The sequence below is a fragment of the Chiloscyllium punctatum genome, chromosome 3 (genome assembly GCF_047496795.1).
Source record: "Chiloscyllium punctatum isolate Juve2018m chromosome 3, sChiPun1.3, whole genome shotgun sequence".
NCBI lineage: Eukaryota > Metazoa > Chordata > Chondrichthyes > Orectolobiformes > Hemiscylliidae > Chiloscyllium > Chiloscyllium punctatum.
Genome location: NC_092741.1, coordinates 136,813,438 through 136,832,837, shown reverse-complemented (window position 1 = coordinate 136,832,837; position 19,400 = coordinate 136,813,438). Strand labels below are relative to the sequence as shown.

Here is a 19,400-nt window from a genome sequence, read left to right as displayed (position 1 = left end):
AATTATTCAATTTGATGGAAGATAGAAAAAAATGAATATTTTTCAAGAATGGGAATCAGTCTTGTGGCCAGACAGGCTACTCAAAGTGATGGATTTGTGAAAAATGGACAATAACTGAGACTTGCTACAAAATTGAGACTAGTCTTAACCAAAAGTGATTGTGCTCAAAGACTCTGGAATTAACAAGCTGCAGAATCCAGACACACATTACAAAACTGACCCAGCAGCTGCAAACAATACAATATACACTTGAATTGGAATTGAATAGAATCGATCTGAATGCCATCCCCAGGGCAATCGGAAACATCAAGCTGTTTACCAGACACAGGGGCACTTCACAACCTTATTGAAAAGGGCTACCTGACCTACCAGGTCCTGACATCTCCAGTATTGGTTGCCCAAGGACCACCCTGCCACTGAAATGTCAACACCTGGTTGGGTCTGACTGATCTACTCCTGGACATCGAAGACCCTCCAAAAAGGGCACAAAGACTTCTGCTAAGAATCACTGCTACACCACCCTCAGGAGCAGTAACTCAAGACCAACTTAAGAGAAGACACCCCTGGAACCACCAGGAGAAGAATGCCAAATGATCATTGTCACGTGGATCAAGGCCAAGATCTAGAGCAGTGGTATGTGATCATCCACAGTGAAGTTAAAGCATTTTATTATTATAATATTAATCATGTTAAACAAATAAAATTATCATTTATTATTATTAAGAGTCAAATCACAGTTCTTTGCTAGATGTAAGAGTTATAACACACTGTGGCAGGAGCAACAGTCTAAAGTTAATTTTGCAAGTGATTTGGGCATTTTTGTATAAAAGATAACGTCGAACATGTTGTTTCAGCTCAAAACTAGGAAGGCAAATTGTATGTATTCATAACCAGGGGATTGAAGTACAAGCAAAACTTGCTGCAATTGGAACATTGCACACAGTTTGGTCTCCTTCACACAGATGGGGCACAGTGAAGGCTCTCGAGATTAATTCCAGGAAAAGGAGGATGCAGATTCAGAGGAAAGATTTGATGCTCTGTTGAGTTTAGGAGAATGTATTATGAGCTGATGATCATATTATGATTCTGAGAGGACTTGACAAAATAGATGCTGAGAGCCTCTTTTTCCCTGACTTAAAATTTGAGTTCAGAAAACAGACTCTGAGAAAATCAAGGGATATTCTGAGGGGCAGCACACAGGAATGGAGGTCAAAGATATGCAGTGAATTTATGAAATGGTGGAGCAGAACAGATGTAGCATGTGGTCAATGCTAGTTCTGCCATTCTAATATACTTCTTCCCACTTAAAAAGAAAACCTTTGGCTTCTTAGTTCACTATCAGTTTCCCTGACACCCATCTCTGAAGCACCTTAGGATGTTAATTTTACTGAAGGTACGATTTAAATATTGGCCTATCAAGTGACACCCACAACCTGTGAATGAATACAGAAAATGCAAATTGCTATTTTCGCAACACTAGTTATTTTGGTTCTTATTTCAATGACATCACAGAGAGACTTCAGTATATCAATGGTGTCTCTGTACATTTTAATACCCTTTTTAAGCTCAGCTAGAGATAGGCAATAAATATTGGTCAGCCAGTGACACTCATGTCCCACAAGTGAGTAAAATAAAAGGTCTGCAGGATTGGATTGGCCTTATCTGGAAGTTAACCCTAAGGGTCTCTCAACATCGATAAGATATATCTTCACACAGAGGAAGAGGTTGAGAAGATGAGTCCATCATGGTAATCTCAGCCCATGTGGGAATTGAACCTATGCTATTGGCATCACTCTGCATTGTAATCCGGTCACCCAGCCAATTAACAAGAGAGTCAATGGTTAACAAGGGGTGGGATTCAAGAATGTTGGGGCCATGATCAGATAGAATCAGAGACATACAAAGCACAGAAACCGACCCTTTGTTCCAACTTGCCCATATTGACCAGATATCCTAAATAAATCTAGTCCCATTTGCCAGCATTTCACCCATATCCCTCTCAACCCTTTCTATTCATATACCCATCCAGATGTCTTTTAAATGTTGCAATTGTATCAGCCTCTACTACTTCCTCTGGCAGCTCATTCCATACACACACCACCCTCTGCGTGAAAATGGTGCCCCCAAGTTCTCTGTAAAATCTTTCCTCTCTCACCATAAACCTATGTCCTCTAGTTTTTAACTCCTACACCCCAGGGAAAAGATTTTGTCTAATTACCCTATCCATGCCCCTCATGATTTTATAAACCTCGATAAAGTCACCCCTCAGCCTTCGACTCTCCAGGGAAAATAGCCCCAGTCTATTCAGCCTCTCCCTATTGTTCAAACCCTCCAACTCTGGCAACATCCTTGTAAATCTTATCTGAACCCTTTCAACTTTCACAACATCCTTCCGTTAAGAGGGAGATCAGGATTGCACACTGTATTCCAATCGTGGCCTAACCAATGTCCCATATAGCTGCAATATGACCTCCCAACTCCTATACTCAATGCACTGACCAATGAACACAAGCATACCAAATGTCTTCTTCACTATCTTGTCTAACTGGGACTCAACTTTCAAGGAACTATGAGCCTGCACTCCAAGATCTCTTTGTTCAGCACCACTCCCCAAGGACCTTACTATTATGTGTGTAAGTCCTGCTTAGATTTGCCTTTCCAAAATGCAACACCTCACATTTATCTACATAAGACTCCATCTGCCACTCCTCAGCCCATTGGTCTATCTGATCAAGATCCCGTTGTACTCTGAGATCACCTCCTTTGCTGTCCAGTATACCTCCAATTTTGGTGTCATCTGTAAACTTACTAACTATACTTCCCAATTTGACATCCAAATCATTTATAATAAATGATGAAAAGCACTGGACCCAGCACAGATTCTGGTGGCACACCACTGGTCACAGGACTCCAATCTGAAAAGCAATGATCTTACTGAATGGCACAGGAGGTTTGCCAGACTGAATACCCTACTCCTACTCCTATTTTGTGTGTTATGTTTCATTCAGACATAAGATGTAGGCATTTCTGTCAAGGCACTTTGTTTTGGGATCATCCTTCCTAACCTTTTCAAAATGTTTACAAGCATCAATGTTCTTTTGAAGCAAGAGGCATAGGGTTTGATTGTGGGCTAAGACATTGACTCTGAATTAGGGAATCACGCGTTAAGCACATGGTGCAAGACGATGCGTCAGTGGACTGCTGAGCATGTATTTAAAAGTGTGGAGGTGTTGTCCTTTAGGTAAGATGGGTTTAGATAACTGAGGTCCTGTTTGTCTGTTCAACAATATGGAAAAACATTTCATGTGACTAAGTGAAGTACAGGTTGCTCTCCCGGTATTCTTGTAAATTTTTTTAATTTATTCATTCACGGGACAAGGGCATCACTGACTAGGCATTATTGCCCTTCCCTAATTACCCAGAAGGCAGTTAAGAGTCAATCACCTTGCTGTGGGTCGGGAGTCACATGTAGGCCAGACCAGGTAAGAATGGCAGTTTCCTTCCCTATAGTTCATTAGTTAACTCAATGGATTTTTCCAATAATTGGTAATCGATTTATGGTCATCATTAAATTCATCATTCCTGATTTTGTTTCCTCTATTGAATTCAAATTACACCATCCACTATGGTGGGATTCAGACCTAGGTCCCGAGAACACATTTGCTGGCTCTCTGGATTAACTGTCCTGTGATAATACCATTTGGGCTGTCACCACCCCAGTAATTTTTCTCTTTCAGCCAACACAACTACAAGTCAGTTTAATTGATCGTTCATTTAATTGCTGATTGTGGGTCCTTATGCACAAACTGATTGCCACTTTTCCCTGTGTAGCAGTTCGATACTTTTGAAGTTAATCAACTGCCTATGAAGATTTGAGATTTCCTGGGCGTGGGGAAGGAGCAACATAATCGTAATTTCTTTATTTCGAGCGGAAAAGGTATATTAAAATATTCTGAGAGCGGCACAAGGCGAAAACAAGTCTTGTTTCATTATCAAATCTACTCAAGATGTAATCTTGTATTTGATTATCCATTCAGGAACTTCACATTGATTGAATATTTTCAAAGTATAATTAGAAAACATACTTCTGCTTACTTTTTTACTTTGCAAACACACAGCCCTTCATGATGTGTATATATCCTGCTCCAATTCACATTATCTTACATTTAATTATGTTAAATTTCAAGAATGTCCCATTACACATGTTTTTGAATATCTCCTTTGACTAATTCCCTGCCTTATCAAGAGTGGTGCTTTTTATTGCCTGAGAGTGTGGAGGGGACTGATCGAAGTCAGGCATTCAAACAGAAATTAGACTGTCACCTGAAAAGGAAAAATGTGCAGGGTTATGGGAGAAGGTGAGGGAACAACACTGAATGAATTGCTCATTTGGAGAGCTGGTGCAGACATTATAGGCCTCCTCCTGCACTGTTGTGATTCTATGATCAATGATCATCCTTGAAAATGACAAATAGACCAGAGGGTGAGCTGGTACCCCTGGAAATAGTCATTGGATTCAGGAGTGTGGACAGGAGAAAATAGGAAGGACTTCGATTTTCGTCTCATTCTTCACATTGCACTGGCTGCATTAGCTGTGTGGTATTAAAATCCTTCACCAATTTTACACTACAATTCCGGGATCCCAATATTACCTGGAGATAGAGTATTAGAGTAGACTACTGACAATCAACATGCTGAAGATGGAAAATTAGGAAAAAATTGGACTCATGAAACACAGGAACAATGAAATGATAATTTCCCCTATTTGCCTCACAACTGATGAAATATGTGCCTGCTGCCAGGCGCTCATTTTTTTTAGAACGGCCGTGAAGCATAAGTATTTTGTCATCTCTGAGCTGGCAGAACTGGTAGCATCAAAGTCAATAAATTTACAACACAGCAAACCCCACAGACAAATTAATGTCATCATTGAATCATAAGTTGTGAATTCTGACTCTTTAAAATGCCATACAAGACAAATTGTGTTTGTTAAATTAACTTCATCATGGACAATTTCTATCTCCAAATTTCAGAACACTACCACTGTTTGATCATACATGTGCTTGCACATTGTGGCAGAACACATACCATCATATATCACATACATGAATATGTATGGCAGGGCTACGGAAGTTGAACAAGTGTGTAAAAGAATGGTTCACCAAACCACACAAGTAATACCAGTGGAAGTTGATCTTGAGGGGTCAGCTTCACGCCTTCCAACTGCAGGAATACAAATGGTGTGTTGCATCACAATAATGGACTCAGAAATGTCAGATAGCTCTGCATGAATAATTGGAACTAAGCATATTGAATTCATCAAAAAAAAACTCTCTCCTACACTTTATTTTGAATACTGCATTCAACCATGAAAGTGACACTAAACAACCACTATAATAGCAACAGACTATTTTTCATCTACTTTATTTTGTCATATATTTACCTAAAGTTACTATTTTACATTGGGGATTCATTCCCACAACTCTCTATGATCTTGTCCATAGCCCTTTGTAATTAGTGTACCTGACGATGAGTATCAACTGTGAGGGTTATCACAGTTGAACTCAATCCTGTTTACAGGCTCCATTCACATGTCTTTTTGTGGTTCTTACTGGATAGTGATCAGGAATGGGCTGCAGCAGCTCTATCACATCCACTGCTGCCTCGGGTAAGATCAACTAACTCAGCACAGATAAGGAACTTAGCTGTATCTGTATTACTTAATTCACAAATGGGCATTGCACTTAGTAAATAAATCAGCCAGTAGTCTCCATCCACTACCAATTGCTGCACCATCACTGTTGTATAAAATGCACCACTCTTTTAGCATCCAACAAGCTTATAATGGCATCTATTAAAGAGTTAATGTAATTTAATGCAGTTTGGTAAGAAGTACAAGTAGTACAAGAATAAAACACAGTATCACATACTTCACAAACCACAAACTTAATGTGCAACTACCTTTCAGGCCAGGGACTAGGATCTGTACTGAGCATGATTCATCTGCTATATGTTGAGATTCTCCAGATCTGAGCAAGGACAGGAACAGCAGGCCAATTCGGAACACAAGTGAAAACAGTCCACTGTTCATAATGTTCACAAAAAGTTCATTGACTCCTAAAGATAAAAATTCTTTTATAAATAACCATTACTCTACTAAGATGAAACAAACACATTCTTTAACTCATTAAACATTATCAGCGTTTAACATTTCCCTACACACAAACTTTTAATGTTTGTAGGCTTCACATGTTAAAAGCGTAACTCTTCTTCCATTTTTCTGCCATTCTAACTTATTCTTCCCCACCCCCAAAGACCTCAAATCTGCAACTGACTTAATTTGTGGTTTTCTTTATTCTTCAATGTTCAGGTATTTCTTTTTCAAGCCAAGTATTACCTCAACCCTGTTATTCCTTAGTTAGGCAAGTGTGTAAAGCTACCTGATCTGAATGGGTGGCAGAGGAAATTGGAGTTCAGTTACCCCAGGTCTCAAACCCCATTTCTTTGGATTAGGATTTGGATGCATGTGATGGAGGGGTGTAAGCTTTTTGCTTTTGACCTCTTCTCTTCAGGGTTCAGAATGCAAGGAAGGACAGTATATGATAATATCATACATCACGTTCCCTACGGTTCCATGACCAATGAAGACAACTATCATCATCACACCATCCCCTGCCTTGTCCCAATGCCATGTGTGCTTGTACAACAAGGACACTTAGACCATAAGACTGTGAGATATAGAAGCAGAATCAGGGTTTCTCAGCACCACTCTCCTGCCTTCTCCCAGTAACCTTTGATTCCCTTACTAATCAAGAACCTATCTATCTCCGTCTTAAAGATACTCAATGACCTGGCATCCACAGCTTTCTACAGCAATGCATTCTACAGATTCACACCCTCTGGCTGAAGAAATCCCTCCTAATCTCACTTCTAAAGGGTGCCCCTTCACTCTGTCCTTGGGTTCTGGTCTCTCCCATTAATGGAAATATCTTCTCCACATCTACTATATCCAGACCCCTCAGTATCCTGTAAGATTCAATCAAATTCTACACCCCCAACCTTCTAAACTTCATTGAGTACAGACTCAGAGACCTCAACTGCTCCCCATGCAACAAGCCCTTCATTCTCGGGGTCATTCTTGTAAAGTTCCTCTGTTCCTTGGACACACGGCCCAAAACTGCTAATGATATTCCAAGCGTAGTCTGACCAAGCCCCATACATCCTCAGCAGTACATCTCTGTTTTTGTATTCTAGTCCTCTGAAAAATGAAACCTAACATTTGCCTTCCTAATTGCCAACTAAACCTGCATATTAACCTGAAGAGAATTCTGAACTAGGACTCATAAGTTTCTTTGTATTTGAGATTTCCAAAGTCTTTCCCCATTTAAAAAAATAGTCTATGTCTCTATTCTTCTTACCAAAGTGCATAACCTCACATTTTCCTACACTGTATTCCGTCTCCATAATGGTGGCACAAGTTTCCCACCAGCATTATGCTAAGTAATAGACTACCATGGGAATTTATAGGTCCAAAGGCTACTTTAGAGTTCATCCAATCACCATCTATTTCAGCCAGTGCCTTACGTAATGGAACTCCACTGTGATATCTTTTCATTTTATAAAGTTCCATACTTATGTAATTTGTTAGTAAATAATAAAATAATAATTCCTAAAATTAAAATTGAATCTATTAACATTATGTCAGACAAGGCTGAAAATTTCAGTTTCAAAATATCACAATTAAAACTGAAACACACTTTTAGCTATTTAAGATTATGACCTGAATGACATTTTGCTGCTTACAATTAAACCAAATCCACTCGTTCTCAAATGTCTTCTGTGTGTTTCATCAGCTCACAAAAAAAAATTCCTATCACCATACTAGCTATAATGCCTGGAAAATGACTCCTATTTTAGCACTCCCAGATTTCAAAACATTTTAAGGGTTAATTGATTCTCAGCTAGAGCATTTTAATACAGTTGACAGATCTTCAGTAACTGTTGAAGTAAGTCTGTTGGTCCTTACATTCTTTTACTAATGTGCTCCCTCTTCCTGTCTTTTAATAGCCAGGAGCAAAGACTGTCCTTTGAAAATTAGAATTGCAGATATTTAGCTAACTGTGGAACCAAAAGCAAACTAAAATTTCCTCTCACCTTATGATAGAAGACAGAACACTGAGAAAGGAATCATCCTGAGCATGCTCTCCCATTCCACAGATGAACTTTATTGCTGTTCTTGTTTACCAATGTTTGACAGTTTTTTAGGTTGACTCGTTAATATAGCCTGCCCAAGGAACCAGCTCAGCAAATCAAAGACCAAAATTGTAAGCATGACCCATAAAAAAACATCCTGTTTGACAAATGTCAGCTGGGATGCTTGCAGCTGTAAAAGGAGTCTATGGGAAAATCCAACGCTGGGTAGCACAGGAAAAAAAATTGTTCAATCTGCCTTTTTTTTCAAAAAAGAAAAACATCAAACAAGAACATTTTGGCTTCAATACCAAACTCTTTCCACAGCACGTGAAAGTGCTTTTTGTAATCTGAAAAGGACTAAATTCCCTGCCATTTTCCCTGCGGCAGACTGTTCAAGCTAATTTTCTCTTGTGTCAGGCAAATTACCAAAGATTTTACTGACATTTTCTTGGCTTTTCATGGTGCAAAGTTATAGTAACATTATCTGGATTGAACCACTGTTTTCTTCAACATCTTATGTTTATGTTCTGTTTTTCCATGGTAACATTTTTAGCACTCCCACATCACGGTCAAGCTTCATTCATTGTAAAGATGTTCTTGGAGGTAACTTGTTTTCATCCTTGTCTGCGCAAAATATGAAACTTACAGGAGTAACAAGGGCGTTGGAAATTTTTATATCGAGCACTCCACTTTCAGATTATCAAATGCAACAGAACCTCCCAATTCACTCTTCGTTTGAGATATTTAAGAATGAATGCTCTGCACGTATACAAAGTCCCAGTGGAAAATTTGATGAATATCAAGATAAAAGATGTAAATGTAAAACTAAGCCTACCAATGTTCTGTAAATGATTTTAATTTTCTACACTTAAATGAGTATATTCTAGCATTCTTTTTTAATTAACCCTTCTGTTTGACTGGCAGTTTAAATCATTACTCAGCTCTACAAGTAAATCATTGAAACTATACAGTTCTTAGTTTGATTTCAAATCTGTGCTGAATTCTCGTAATTGAAGCAATACAATTGGTTTCGGCATGTCTGCCTCCAGTAAGGAAAAATAATTGATTTTTTTTCTGCTTCTGATCACTATCCAGAGATCATCTGATGAAATCTAATGTGCTGATCAAGCTGTGAAGCCCTTTAGAATCTGATGGTCCCTCCTGATACACACTGTCTACCCGCAGATGAAGACTAGGGAAAGACATCTGTGAGACATAACCCAGCAGGAATCACTAAGCATGAGAGGATGGAAAAAGAAATTGTAAATAAAAAACTAACGGAAGGATTTCTTTTAAAGAAAGAAGTCAGACATCTTTCTTTCTCAGAATGCCTCACATCATCTTTCTGGTTCTGCATTTTATTTTTGGATACATGAGAAAAATGATTCTCAAATGTAGGTTAGTAGGGAGACCAGTTCAGTAACGTGACTAGTATTTAATTGAACCACTTCTGTGAAATCGCAGGAAAATTACTGTGAAATGGCTGCTTCCATTGTAGAACAGTGGTTTACCTTGTATGAGATACATGTAAACAAAGATAGGTTTTTCTTCATGTGAGATTTTAAGTCATTAGCCAGGTAATTCACTGACACAGAAGAAAGCAAAGAATAGCTTTCTAAGATGGAAGAAGTAACTGAGTGCCATTACAAATTATCCTCATAATCAATGCACAGTTGCCATAGAAACAGAAACCCCCTAAGCTGGAGTACGTCTCTGCATGAAGGTTTGTTGACTGACACTGCAAATAGCACTACTAATTGGCTGGGTGCTTTGTGACCAGGCACAGGAAGATTTCAAAATATTTTCTTGCAAGACTTTCAGACTTCTCTTTTATCTGCCCGTCTTTCTGTTTATTGCCTGGGGATGTTAAAAATCCCATATAAATGCAAGTTGTTGCTGGGCCACATCCACTTTGATGATAACTCATTTCATAAAATCACTGAACTCTATAATGTTATGTGTGCAGCAAGAGATATTTTAAGAGTTTAAGATCAACTGCTTGCATCAGATGCACAGCAAAATTGCTCGAGAAAGTAGAGAAGCAGAAATATTGATACTGAGCACGTCATTGGCTACTTCTTGAAGTCATTATTTAATAATGAATTAATGCCCATTTGACCTTGATGATTGTCTAGCCAAAGCTGGGGGGATCAATTTCCTGTTTCTCTTAATTTTTCCAGCACCTTTTATTGGCTGCTTCAGAGCACCAACGCTTGACTTCCCAACACCTTTCAGCACCTTGAGCCAGGCACTGAGTAAATCAGGAATTGGACCCGCCACCATTCTACAGTTTTGAATCTTTGGAAACCTCAACCTCAAAAGTTCTCAGTCACAGAGTATATTCAAGACTGAAATCGATAAGAACTTTTGGCGATAAGGGATCAGAGACATAAAATGACAGAGCAGGGAAGTGAAGACAAGGAAGCACAGTCACAGAGGGCCTAACCTTGCTTCTGTTTACATTCTCATAAATAAAACATAGTAGTTTCGGGGTATGAACCAATACATTTTTATATCATGCTTGAAGACTTCAGGATCTCCCAAGGCCTTTCACAGCCAGTAGTTTTGTACAGTCACTGCTATAACGAAGGGAAAACTCACACCAGTACATGACCACACTTGCCTCTACTCTCTGCATGATAGAACAGCCTGCCACTGCTCTCATTTTGAACTCATTTATAAAGGGATATCATTTGTGACAGATCAGAGAGTTGACTGACAACATCTTTCAAAAGGAAGGGGACAGAATGCAAAATTGAAAAGAAAATACAGAATTTATTTTAAAAGTGAATTTGTTTTAAGACGTTCACAAATAAATGGGAAAGGAAAAGAGGAAAATCGTACAATTGTAGTCCAGTCTCAATCATTTGCACAAGATAACTCAACCTCACCTAAATCAGCCTCATTAGGGTGGTACAGTGGCTCAGTGGTTAGCACTGCTGCCTCACAGGCAACTGTCTGTGTGGAGTTTGCATATTCTCCCCACGTCTGTCTGGGTTTCCTCCTGCAGTTCAAAGATGTTCAGGTTAGGTGGATTGGTCATGCTAAATTGCCCTTGGTGTCCAGGCATGTGCAGACCAGGTGAACTAACCATGGGAAATAACTGATTGTGGGGATGGGTCTGGGTGGGATGCTGTTTGGAGGGTTGTTGAGGACTCGATAGGCCAAGTGCCTGCTCCCACACTGTAGGGATTCTATGATTAACTGAGATGTACAATTAAAAATCAACAAGGGCACCAAGGTTTTGAAGCATCAGATAACAGTATCAATTGGAGCCAAAGTAAAGAGGGAATATTTGCACTGCTTGTATATGAACATACAAAGATTGGTAAATAAGGTTAGTGAGCTGCACTTGCAAATAGCCACCTGGAAATACAGCAGTGTTGAGTTAATGGAATGCAGGCTCAAGCAAAAAGAGTAGGACGTGTTGCTAAACCTTCCTGGATACAAGATACTCAAAAAAGATAGGGAATGAAAGGAAGGAGGAGCAGCAGCAATACGGGCTGACGAGTATATTGGAAGTATACTGTGAAGAAAGCGATGAACTTTAAGAGAACAGCAGGTCGGTGGAATGGACGGGGAGCCATGGCTGATGAAATTGAAAGCAAATAAGTGTGACATGATATATTTAGTTAGAGGAACAAGCAATGACAATATAAACAGTAAAATGCTAAAGGAAAAGCAGTAGCAGAAAGACTTGAGGGCACATTTGGATTAAAGATGACAGGGAAGGTTGAGAAGGTGGTTAGAAAGGCAGAGAGTTCTGAACTTTATCGTAGTTAGAGAAGCAAGTGCTGGATGTCAAGGACAGAATCTGTTTAGTTAATTTTAAAGAAACAATAGAGGTAACATTACACTACTGGATATATCCTTATCCCAGCAATGAATGCGAAAGATGTAGAGGAAAATCATAGGATGCAGCAGCGATAATGGAAGACTTTAATCATCTTGTGGGGTGTGAGACAGTAATTGTGTAAGGGCAGAAGGGTGGACCATACTGTGAAATATGTTCAAGAAGATTTTCTTCTTCAGCAAATTTCTTGCCTAGCAAGGGAGGAGACACTTCTGAATATAGTTCTATGCCATGAGTTGGGTCAAGTGGGTCTTTATTTTAAAAAAAAAGAGTCACTACAGTGTGGAGACAGACCCCTCAGCCCAACAGGTCCATACCAACCTTCCAAGGAGTAACCCACCTAGACCCATTTCCCTCTGACTAACACACCTAACACAACTGGCAATTTAGCATGGCCAATCCGCCCTAACCTGCACATCTTTGGACTGTGGGAGAAAACTGGAGCACCCAGAGGAAACCCACACAGACACAGGCAGAATGTGCAAACTCCACACAGACAGCTGCTCAAGGCTGGAATTGAACTGGGGTCCCTGGTGCTATGAGGCAGCAGTGTTAACCACTGAGCCACCATGAACATTCCAGATGCAGCCATGAATGTGTTAGAAGGTCTAGGTCAGCAATGGAAAATGACAAGAAAGCAAACCAGGGTGAAAATACTTAGAAGGACAACCAGTCTGAGTGGAACGAGAACATTTCTGGCCCAGGGAAATTGTAAGCAAAGCGTAGCAGGCAAACGTTTCATGGAACTGCATTTAAAGAGATTATTTGTTTGCAGTCTCATTATGTTTTCACAGGGTGAAAGTGAGGACACAGAAAGCCAGAGATCACTTGATGATGAAAAAGAGAATGAGATGAAGTAGTAAATGAAGTGCAAATGGCAGGTGTTAGCTTGATAGTACAAGTCAGAAACAAGCTGAGAAGATTCAAAGAGGAAGTGAGAAAGAAAATCAAAGGAAGGAGAGAATATATGAGAAGAGACCAGCAGCTAACAAAAGAAAATTCAAAATAATTCAGTATGCACGTAATTAGTAAACAGGATTGGTGAAACGTAAACTGTAAAATTCTCCTTGAGTCACTAATTCTCCAGGAGGGAAGACAATGGCCTAGTGGTACCATCACTGGACCTTCAACCAGATAAAGTTCTGGGGACAGGATTTTGAATCCCACTGCAACAGATGGAGGAGTTTGGATTCAATAAAAATCTGCAATTAAGAGTCCAATGATGACCATGAATCCTATGTCAATTGTTGGAAAACCCCATCTGGTTCACCCATGTTCTTTAAGGAAGGACGGTCATCCTCACCAGATCTGATTTAAAAATGACTCCAGACCCCAGCAATGTGGTTGATTCTTAACTGCCATCTGGGCAATTAGGGATAGGCAATAAATGCTGGCCTAGCCAATGGTGCCCTCATCCCGTGAATAAGTAAGAAAAAACTAGGACTATTGCAATTCTAGATCCTAATGACCTAGTGTAACCAACTGAGGTTACCAAAAAGGACTCACCTTCTTAACCTTTCCCCTCACCTGTAGTATGGTAACCCTCAGATTGAACCAACACCATTCATCTTTTATTACTGAAAGCAACCGTGTGATCTGGTAGCAGTTTACCTTTCACGGGACATCATTTCAAAATGCAAAGATGATACAGACCTTGGAAATACTATGAACTGTGAGGAGCAGAATAATGGACTTCACAAGAACAGATTGGACGATGTGGTTTGGGGTGGGAGCAAATGCCTGATCAAATTAAAGCAAATATGTATGAAATTATGCATTTGGATAGCGGAATGAGGAGAAGCAATATAAAGGGTAAAGCTTTAAAGGAAAACTAATCAGAAAGGAATTGAGGGCAGAATTGCATAAGATTTGAGGATGACAGGGCAGGTTGAAAGGCAGATTGTCTGGAACGTTTTAGTACGGATGCAGTTATGACGAATCTTTATAAGATACTGTTTCTGCCTTGGCTGGATCACTGCATCCAATTCTGGAAGTTCACTTTACGACCAATGCAAAGTTTTTTGGGATGAGGCCTCTTAGAGTCATAGAGCTGTACAGCACAGAAACAGTCTCTTCCGTCAAACTAGTCTATGCGGACCAGATATCCTAATCTGATCTGGTCCCATTTTCCAGCACTTGGCCCATATCCCTCAAAACCCTTCCTATTCATATACCCGTCCAGGTGCCTTTTAAATGCTGTAATTGTACCAGCCTTCACCACTTCCTTTGGCAGCTCATTCCATACACATACCATCCTCTGCGTGAAAAAGTTGCCCTTTATGTCCCTTTTATATCTTGCCCCTGTCACCCCAAACCTATGGCCTCTAGTTCTGGACTCCCCAACCCATGGAGTCCTACTTAGCTTATCCATGCCCCTCATGACTTATAGGAAGGATATAATTAAACTGGAGAGGGTTCAGAAAAGGTTTACCAGGATGTTGCCAGGAATGGAGGGTTTAATAGACTTGAAAAGCTGGACATTGTTCCACTGGAGCATAGGAGATTGAGGGGGTAACCTTAGAGTTTTTTAAAAAATGAGGAGCGTAGATAAGGCGAATGACAAGGACTTTTCCCTCGAGTGGGGAGTTCAAAACTAGGAAGCAAATTTTTAAGATGGGAGGAGAAAGATTTAAAAAGGTCATGAAGGGCAACATTTTTTGAAACACACAGAGCAAGTGAAAGTGGTGGAGTCAGACAGTTACAATGTTTAAAAGACATTTGGATACATTCATAAGTAAGAGGATTATGGACCAAGTACTGGCAGTTGGGTATTTGGGAATATGGTTGACGTGGACTGGTTGGAACAAAGGGTGTGTTTATATGCCATATGACTCAATAAATAATATGCAAGAATGGTCCATGGATCAGAAACTTCAGTTACCTGAATGGACTAGAAAGGTTGGGACTTCTCTTCACGGGATGGTTGCAAGGAGACTTCATAGAAGTATTGAAAAATACAAGAGTAGGTAGGTCTGAGCAGAGTAAGTAGAAACTGTTCCTATTGTGAGAAAAATATGGATTGAGTGTGACAGATGAAGAATAAATGGATGTTTGCAAAAATAAATTTGAGAAACATCTGAAAAGGAAGTATTTGCAGGGCTATAGGGAAAGGGCAAGGGAGTTGTTCTTGCAAGCATCCAGTACAGACACAAGGAGCTGAATGGATTCCTTCTGTCCTTTCACCATTCCATGACTGTGGAAAATATTCAAAAAACATTATCTTGTTAGTATGCGAAACGTAGAAAGCAACTTTTGTATTTATAAAAACAAACAACTACATGTTAACACATCAAATGTAGGTTGTGAAAATTAATTTTGAAGAGATTGTGGTTCTTATCAAACCAATGCAGTCGATAATTTCAAAATAGTAATTTCAAAAGGGCTGCAATAAGAAACTGCCCATAAAATTCCTTTTGGAACACTGGAATAAAATGAAAATCACAAGAGGAGAAAAAAATTAGAGCTGTGGCATTTTCCAAAGAGTCACAACTGAGAACTTTAACTGATAAAAAACCATCAAAAGAAAAGAAATTGCTATGGTATCAGCTATTATTTCCATGTGAATTGAAAATGCAAATACAGATCCAAATCTTGCAAATGTTTAAAAAATCTTCAGGAACAAATGAACAGTTTGAATGAGAATTAAGAATCACTGATTTTGAATTATTGTAAAAATCAAATAATTCATGATTAAAACTAGAAGTGAAGACCTGTGAGGCAGGTAGGCTTATTTTACGTGACAAGAGTTTAAAGTTTATAGGGTAGTTTTTCAATTATAGCATTCCCAGAAGACCAATAACTCCCGTTCTCAGCTTCAAGCATGTCTGCCGAAGCTGCCTGCTCGCTGATCTCCTGCCAATCACAGTACTCGCTTTGCTGCTCCACTGTAGCTTTATTCTCATGAGGTTTAGCTGCACAAACCATCTCACGAGTTTTAATCCAGCACTTCAAAAAAAACTGATGTGTGGTGACAACCACAAAAAAATGATTGCAAGGCAGTGAAATGATTCAGTGACCTAAAAATTAATATGTTTAAAAAAAGCAATGGCTTTGCACTCTCAGACAGATAATGGTGTCTGAAAACACAGAATAAAACTTGCAAAATTTGTAATGATGTGCATGTATTATGGCGAATGGCCACCTGAGGGCACTCTTGCATATTGGGAGAGTTGTCTGGGTTTCTGGAAGAAATCTACTCATCAATAATTCTTTTTCCAATTGCAATTAGTCAGCTCAGCAAACCCCACACCTGCCCTACTCTTCAAATTCCTTTCAAATGTACCTTTTCAAAAAAAAAACAGGAGAGGGCACAATGACAGATCCTCGGGGTCACCAGTAGCAATCGCAGGAATGGGAAAAATAGCACCACTGTAAGTGACACTTTCACTATGATTAAGATAGACAAGCATGAAACACCAAAGCTAACAGAGCAAGACAGAGGCTGGGTCTCTGGGTCTCAATAAAATTGCTCACTTCCTGATACCATAAAGTCAGCACCTCCCACAGGCCTCAGGCCAGGAATGTGATGGAATATTCCCATGCACATAAAAGCATAGAACGGATCGGTCTCAAAACTGGTGATGTTTGGACAGCAAAAACATTCAGCATATTTGATCTGCTGTCTTACCACTTGATCTAGTATTGCATGCCCACTCCAAACAGTGCACTTCAGCTTTCAAAGGTGCACTGCAGCAGGCGGCCAACATCTTAAAAATAAATTGAATTTGTACAGTGCCTTTCATACAGAATGTGGCAACAAAGCAAACTTACATAAATCACGATTTGGAGATGCTGCTGTTGGACTGGGGTGTACAAAATTAAGAATCACACAACACCTGGTTGTAGTCCAACAGGTTTAATTGGAGGCACTAGCTTTCGGAGCCCCGCTCCTTCATTAGGTGGTTGAAGGAGGAGCAGTGCTTCGAAAGCTAGTGCTTCCAATTAAACCTGCTGGACTACAACCTGGCGTTGTGCGGTTTTTAAACTTTGTACATAAATCACTAATTGGTAACAACGAGATGAGCTATTTTTGAGATGTTGATTGAAGGACAATTACTGGTCAGAACACAACGGATGAACATAAAACACTGAATACAGCTCAAAAAAAAAGGCCCTTCAACCCACCATTTCTGTGCTGCCCTTGATGCCATTCTAAACTAATTCCTCCTGCCTGCAAATGGTCCATATCCATATGTTCCCTGCCTGTTGATGTGTCTAAATACTTCTGAAATATTGCTAATCACCTCTGCTTTAACACTTCCCTTGGCAAGCAGCTACCACTCTGTGTAAACAAAAACTTGCCTTGCACATCTCCTTTCCTCCTTTCACCTGAAACCAATGCCCTCTAGTATGATATTCCCACCCTGGGGGACAAAAAAAACTGCAAACATTGCTACCTAATGGGGCTGACAGTGCCTTGGGTCATGCCTCATCTAAAAAGCAACTCAAAACTCAAGACAGTGTAGTAAGAATCAGTAAAATCTGTAATAAAGTGTGAGCCAATGGCCTCTGTCTAACCACGGTTGATTGTTGCAAGAAAAAAAATCTCAGTTGATTCACTTCCTTCAGGGAAGGAAATTACCACCCACAGCAGGACTGGGACTCCAGACTAGCAGTAATGTGGTTATCTCTTAGTAGCGCACTGAGCAATTAGGGATGGACAATAAATGCTGACCCAGCCAGAGACCCACATCCCTCAAAGGGATTTGAAAAACAAAAAGTATCAAGTGGTCTGCCTTGTCCTGGATCACATCAGACTGGAGTGTTGTGAGAGTTACACTCACCCAGGAAAACGGGGAGTATCCCATCATCCTTGAACAGTAAATTTATTGCTGAATCATCAAAATAAAAGCTATTGACAAATTTGGCTTGTAATCCCCTCAAATTGGCAAAAACATTTTTAAAAAGCCAAAAGCATGTGCCCTTTAAAACGTCAATTTTGGATGTACTTGTATTAATACCCTCTCATTCCTGAATGCCCTCTCGAATTAACCAAAAATATTCCTGTTGGAATAGTTTGAAACTATCAATAAAATAAAGGCTAAATTTAGCGTAAACTTCAAGTGATTGGGGACTTTGTCTTGTGGTGTAGCGATACTGTACCTACCTGAGAGACCTGAAATCATGGTTCAAATTTCACCTACAACAGGTGTGTCATAACATGTCTGAACATGTTGATTAAAATATATTCCTCTACCTGTAGACTAGGTTCAAGTCCCACCTGCACTGAGATACGTCATATTTGAACAGATGGATTAAAAACAATTCAAAATCAGCTTTAATAAAAAAAAACCTGTTAACTGGTTGAAAATAGATCCCTGCCCATTTTTCTGGAATCTCAGGTCTGAGAAAAACTAACACATTTAATGAATAATTCCTGAATGTGGACTTACCATACCATTTGCTTCGTCCACGGCAGTGAAGTAGGGCAAATTGGTGACTATTCATAATAGTATTCAAGGGGAAGTGGTAGATCTTAGATGCGAGCTATTGCAGTCCTTTTGATTTGTCACCCACAATTGGGTTGGGTGCATTATTTGTTACTTGGTGCAAGTTTGGTGATAAACATGACATTGCTGCTCTTGTACCTTTTGCTGTGAGCTCACAGCAGACACACTTGCTCAGCCACAGTTCAATTGGTACCACTTTTGCTTGTGTGTTTAAGAGTTTTAAGTTTTAACCCAGGACATCTGCATGGAAATGAAGTTTCTCCTGCTAGCATGGCACCATGAAGTACAGCACTCAAGTTCAAAACTTTGGTCTTAGATGAGACAGTCAGGTCCCTAAGTGGTAATTCTTGCAGTCTTTTCCCCAGGGTGGAAAAATCAAATATAGGGGCATAGGGTTTAAGGTGAAAAAGGAGATGTGCAAGGCAAGTTTGTTTTTTTAATGCATCAGAGGGTTGTAGGTGCCTGGAACATGCTGCCAGAGGTAGGGGGCGTTCAATAAAATCATCAAGGTGGAGGTCACAGAGGGCAATCTGTCAACCCCGAGGTTACTGAGATGTTGCGTTTTAACAAGGAGCAAAATGGAGAAGTGAAGGTAACGGAATAGTTGAGAGCCACAGTGGTAAAAGCAGCACTGGTGTTGAGTTGAGAAAACATTGATTTCACAAGACCATACCATTCAGATAATAAATGTCACTCTACATTCCATATGCGAACATAAGACCTGGTTTGTATATCAACCTAGAGACCTCAGCCCATATTTTTCACGGTAAAGTTACTGAAGATAGGGTTGGGTGCAGTTCTATCTCCCCTCCAAAATACTAAACTTTAAAATGGAAGAATGGCAACTCTCGTGAGAGCCAATACCTAAAGGATGACATGGCACAAGCAGGAAAGCAAAGGAAGAA

The 19,400-nt window shown here is 39.7% G+C and overlaps 1 protein-coding gene across 4 annotated transcripts in view; it reads right to left on the bottom strand.

Moving 5' to 3' along the window:
* colec11 (collectin sub-family member 11) overlaps nucleotides 1-8,311 on the bottom strand; it is a 31,012-nt gene extending 22,701 nt beyond the window's left edge. For all 4 annotated transcript variants that reach the window (XM_072561154.1, XM_072561163.1, XM_072561171.1 and 1 more), the window contains exons 1-2: nucleotides 8,155-8,311; nucleotides 5,962-6,117 (exon numbers count right to left, since the gene is read on the bottom strand). In XM_072561154.1, coding sequence (XP_072417255.1) covers nucleotides 5,962-6,091 — 130 coding nt within the window. In that variant the 5' untranslated portion in view covers nucleotides 6,092-6,117; nucleotides 8,155-8,311. The remainder of the gene's footprint in view (nucleotides 1-5,961; nucleotides 6,118-8,154) is intronic.
* Nucleotides 8,312-19,400: the final 11,089 nt, after the last annotated feature.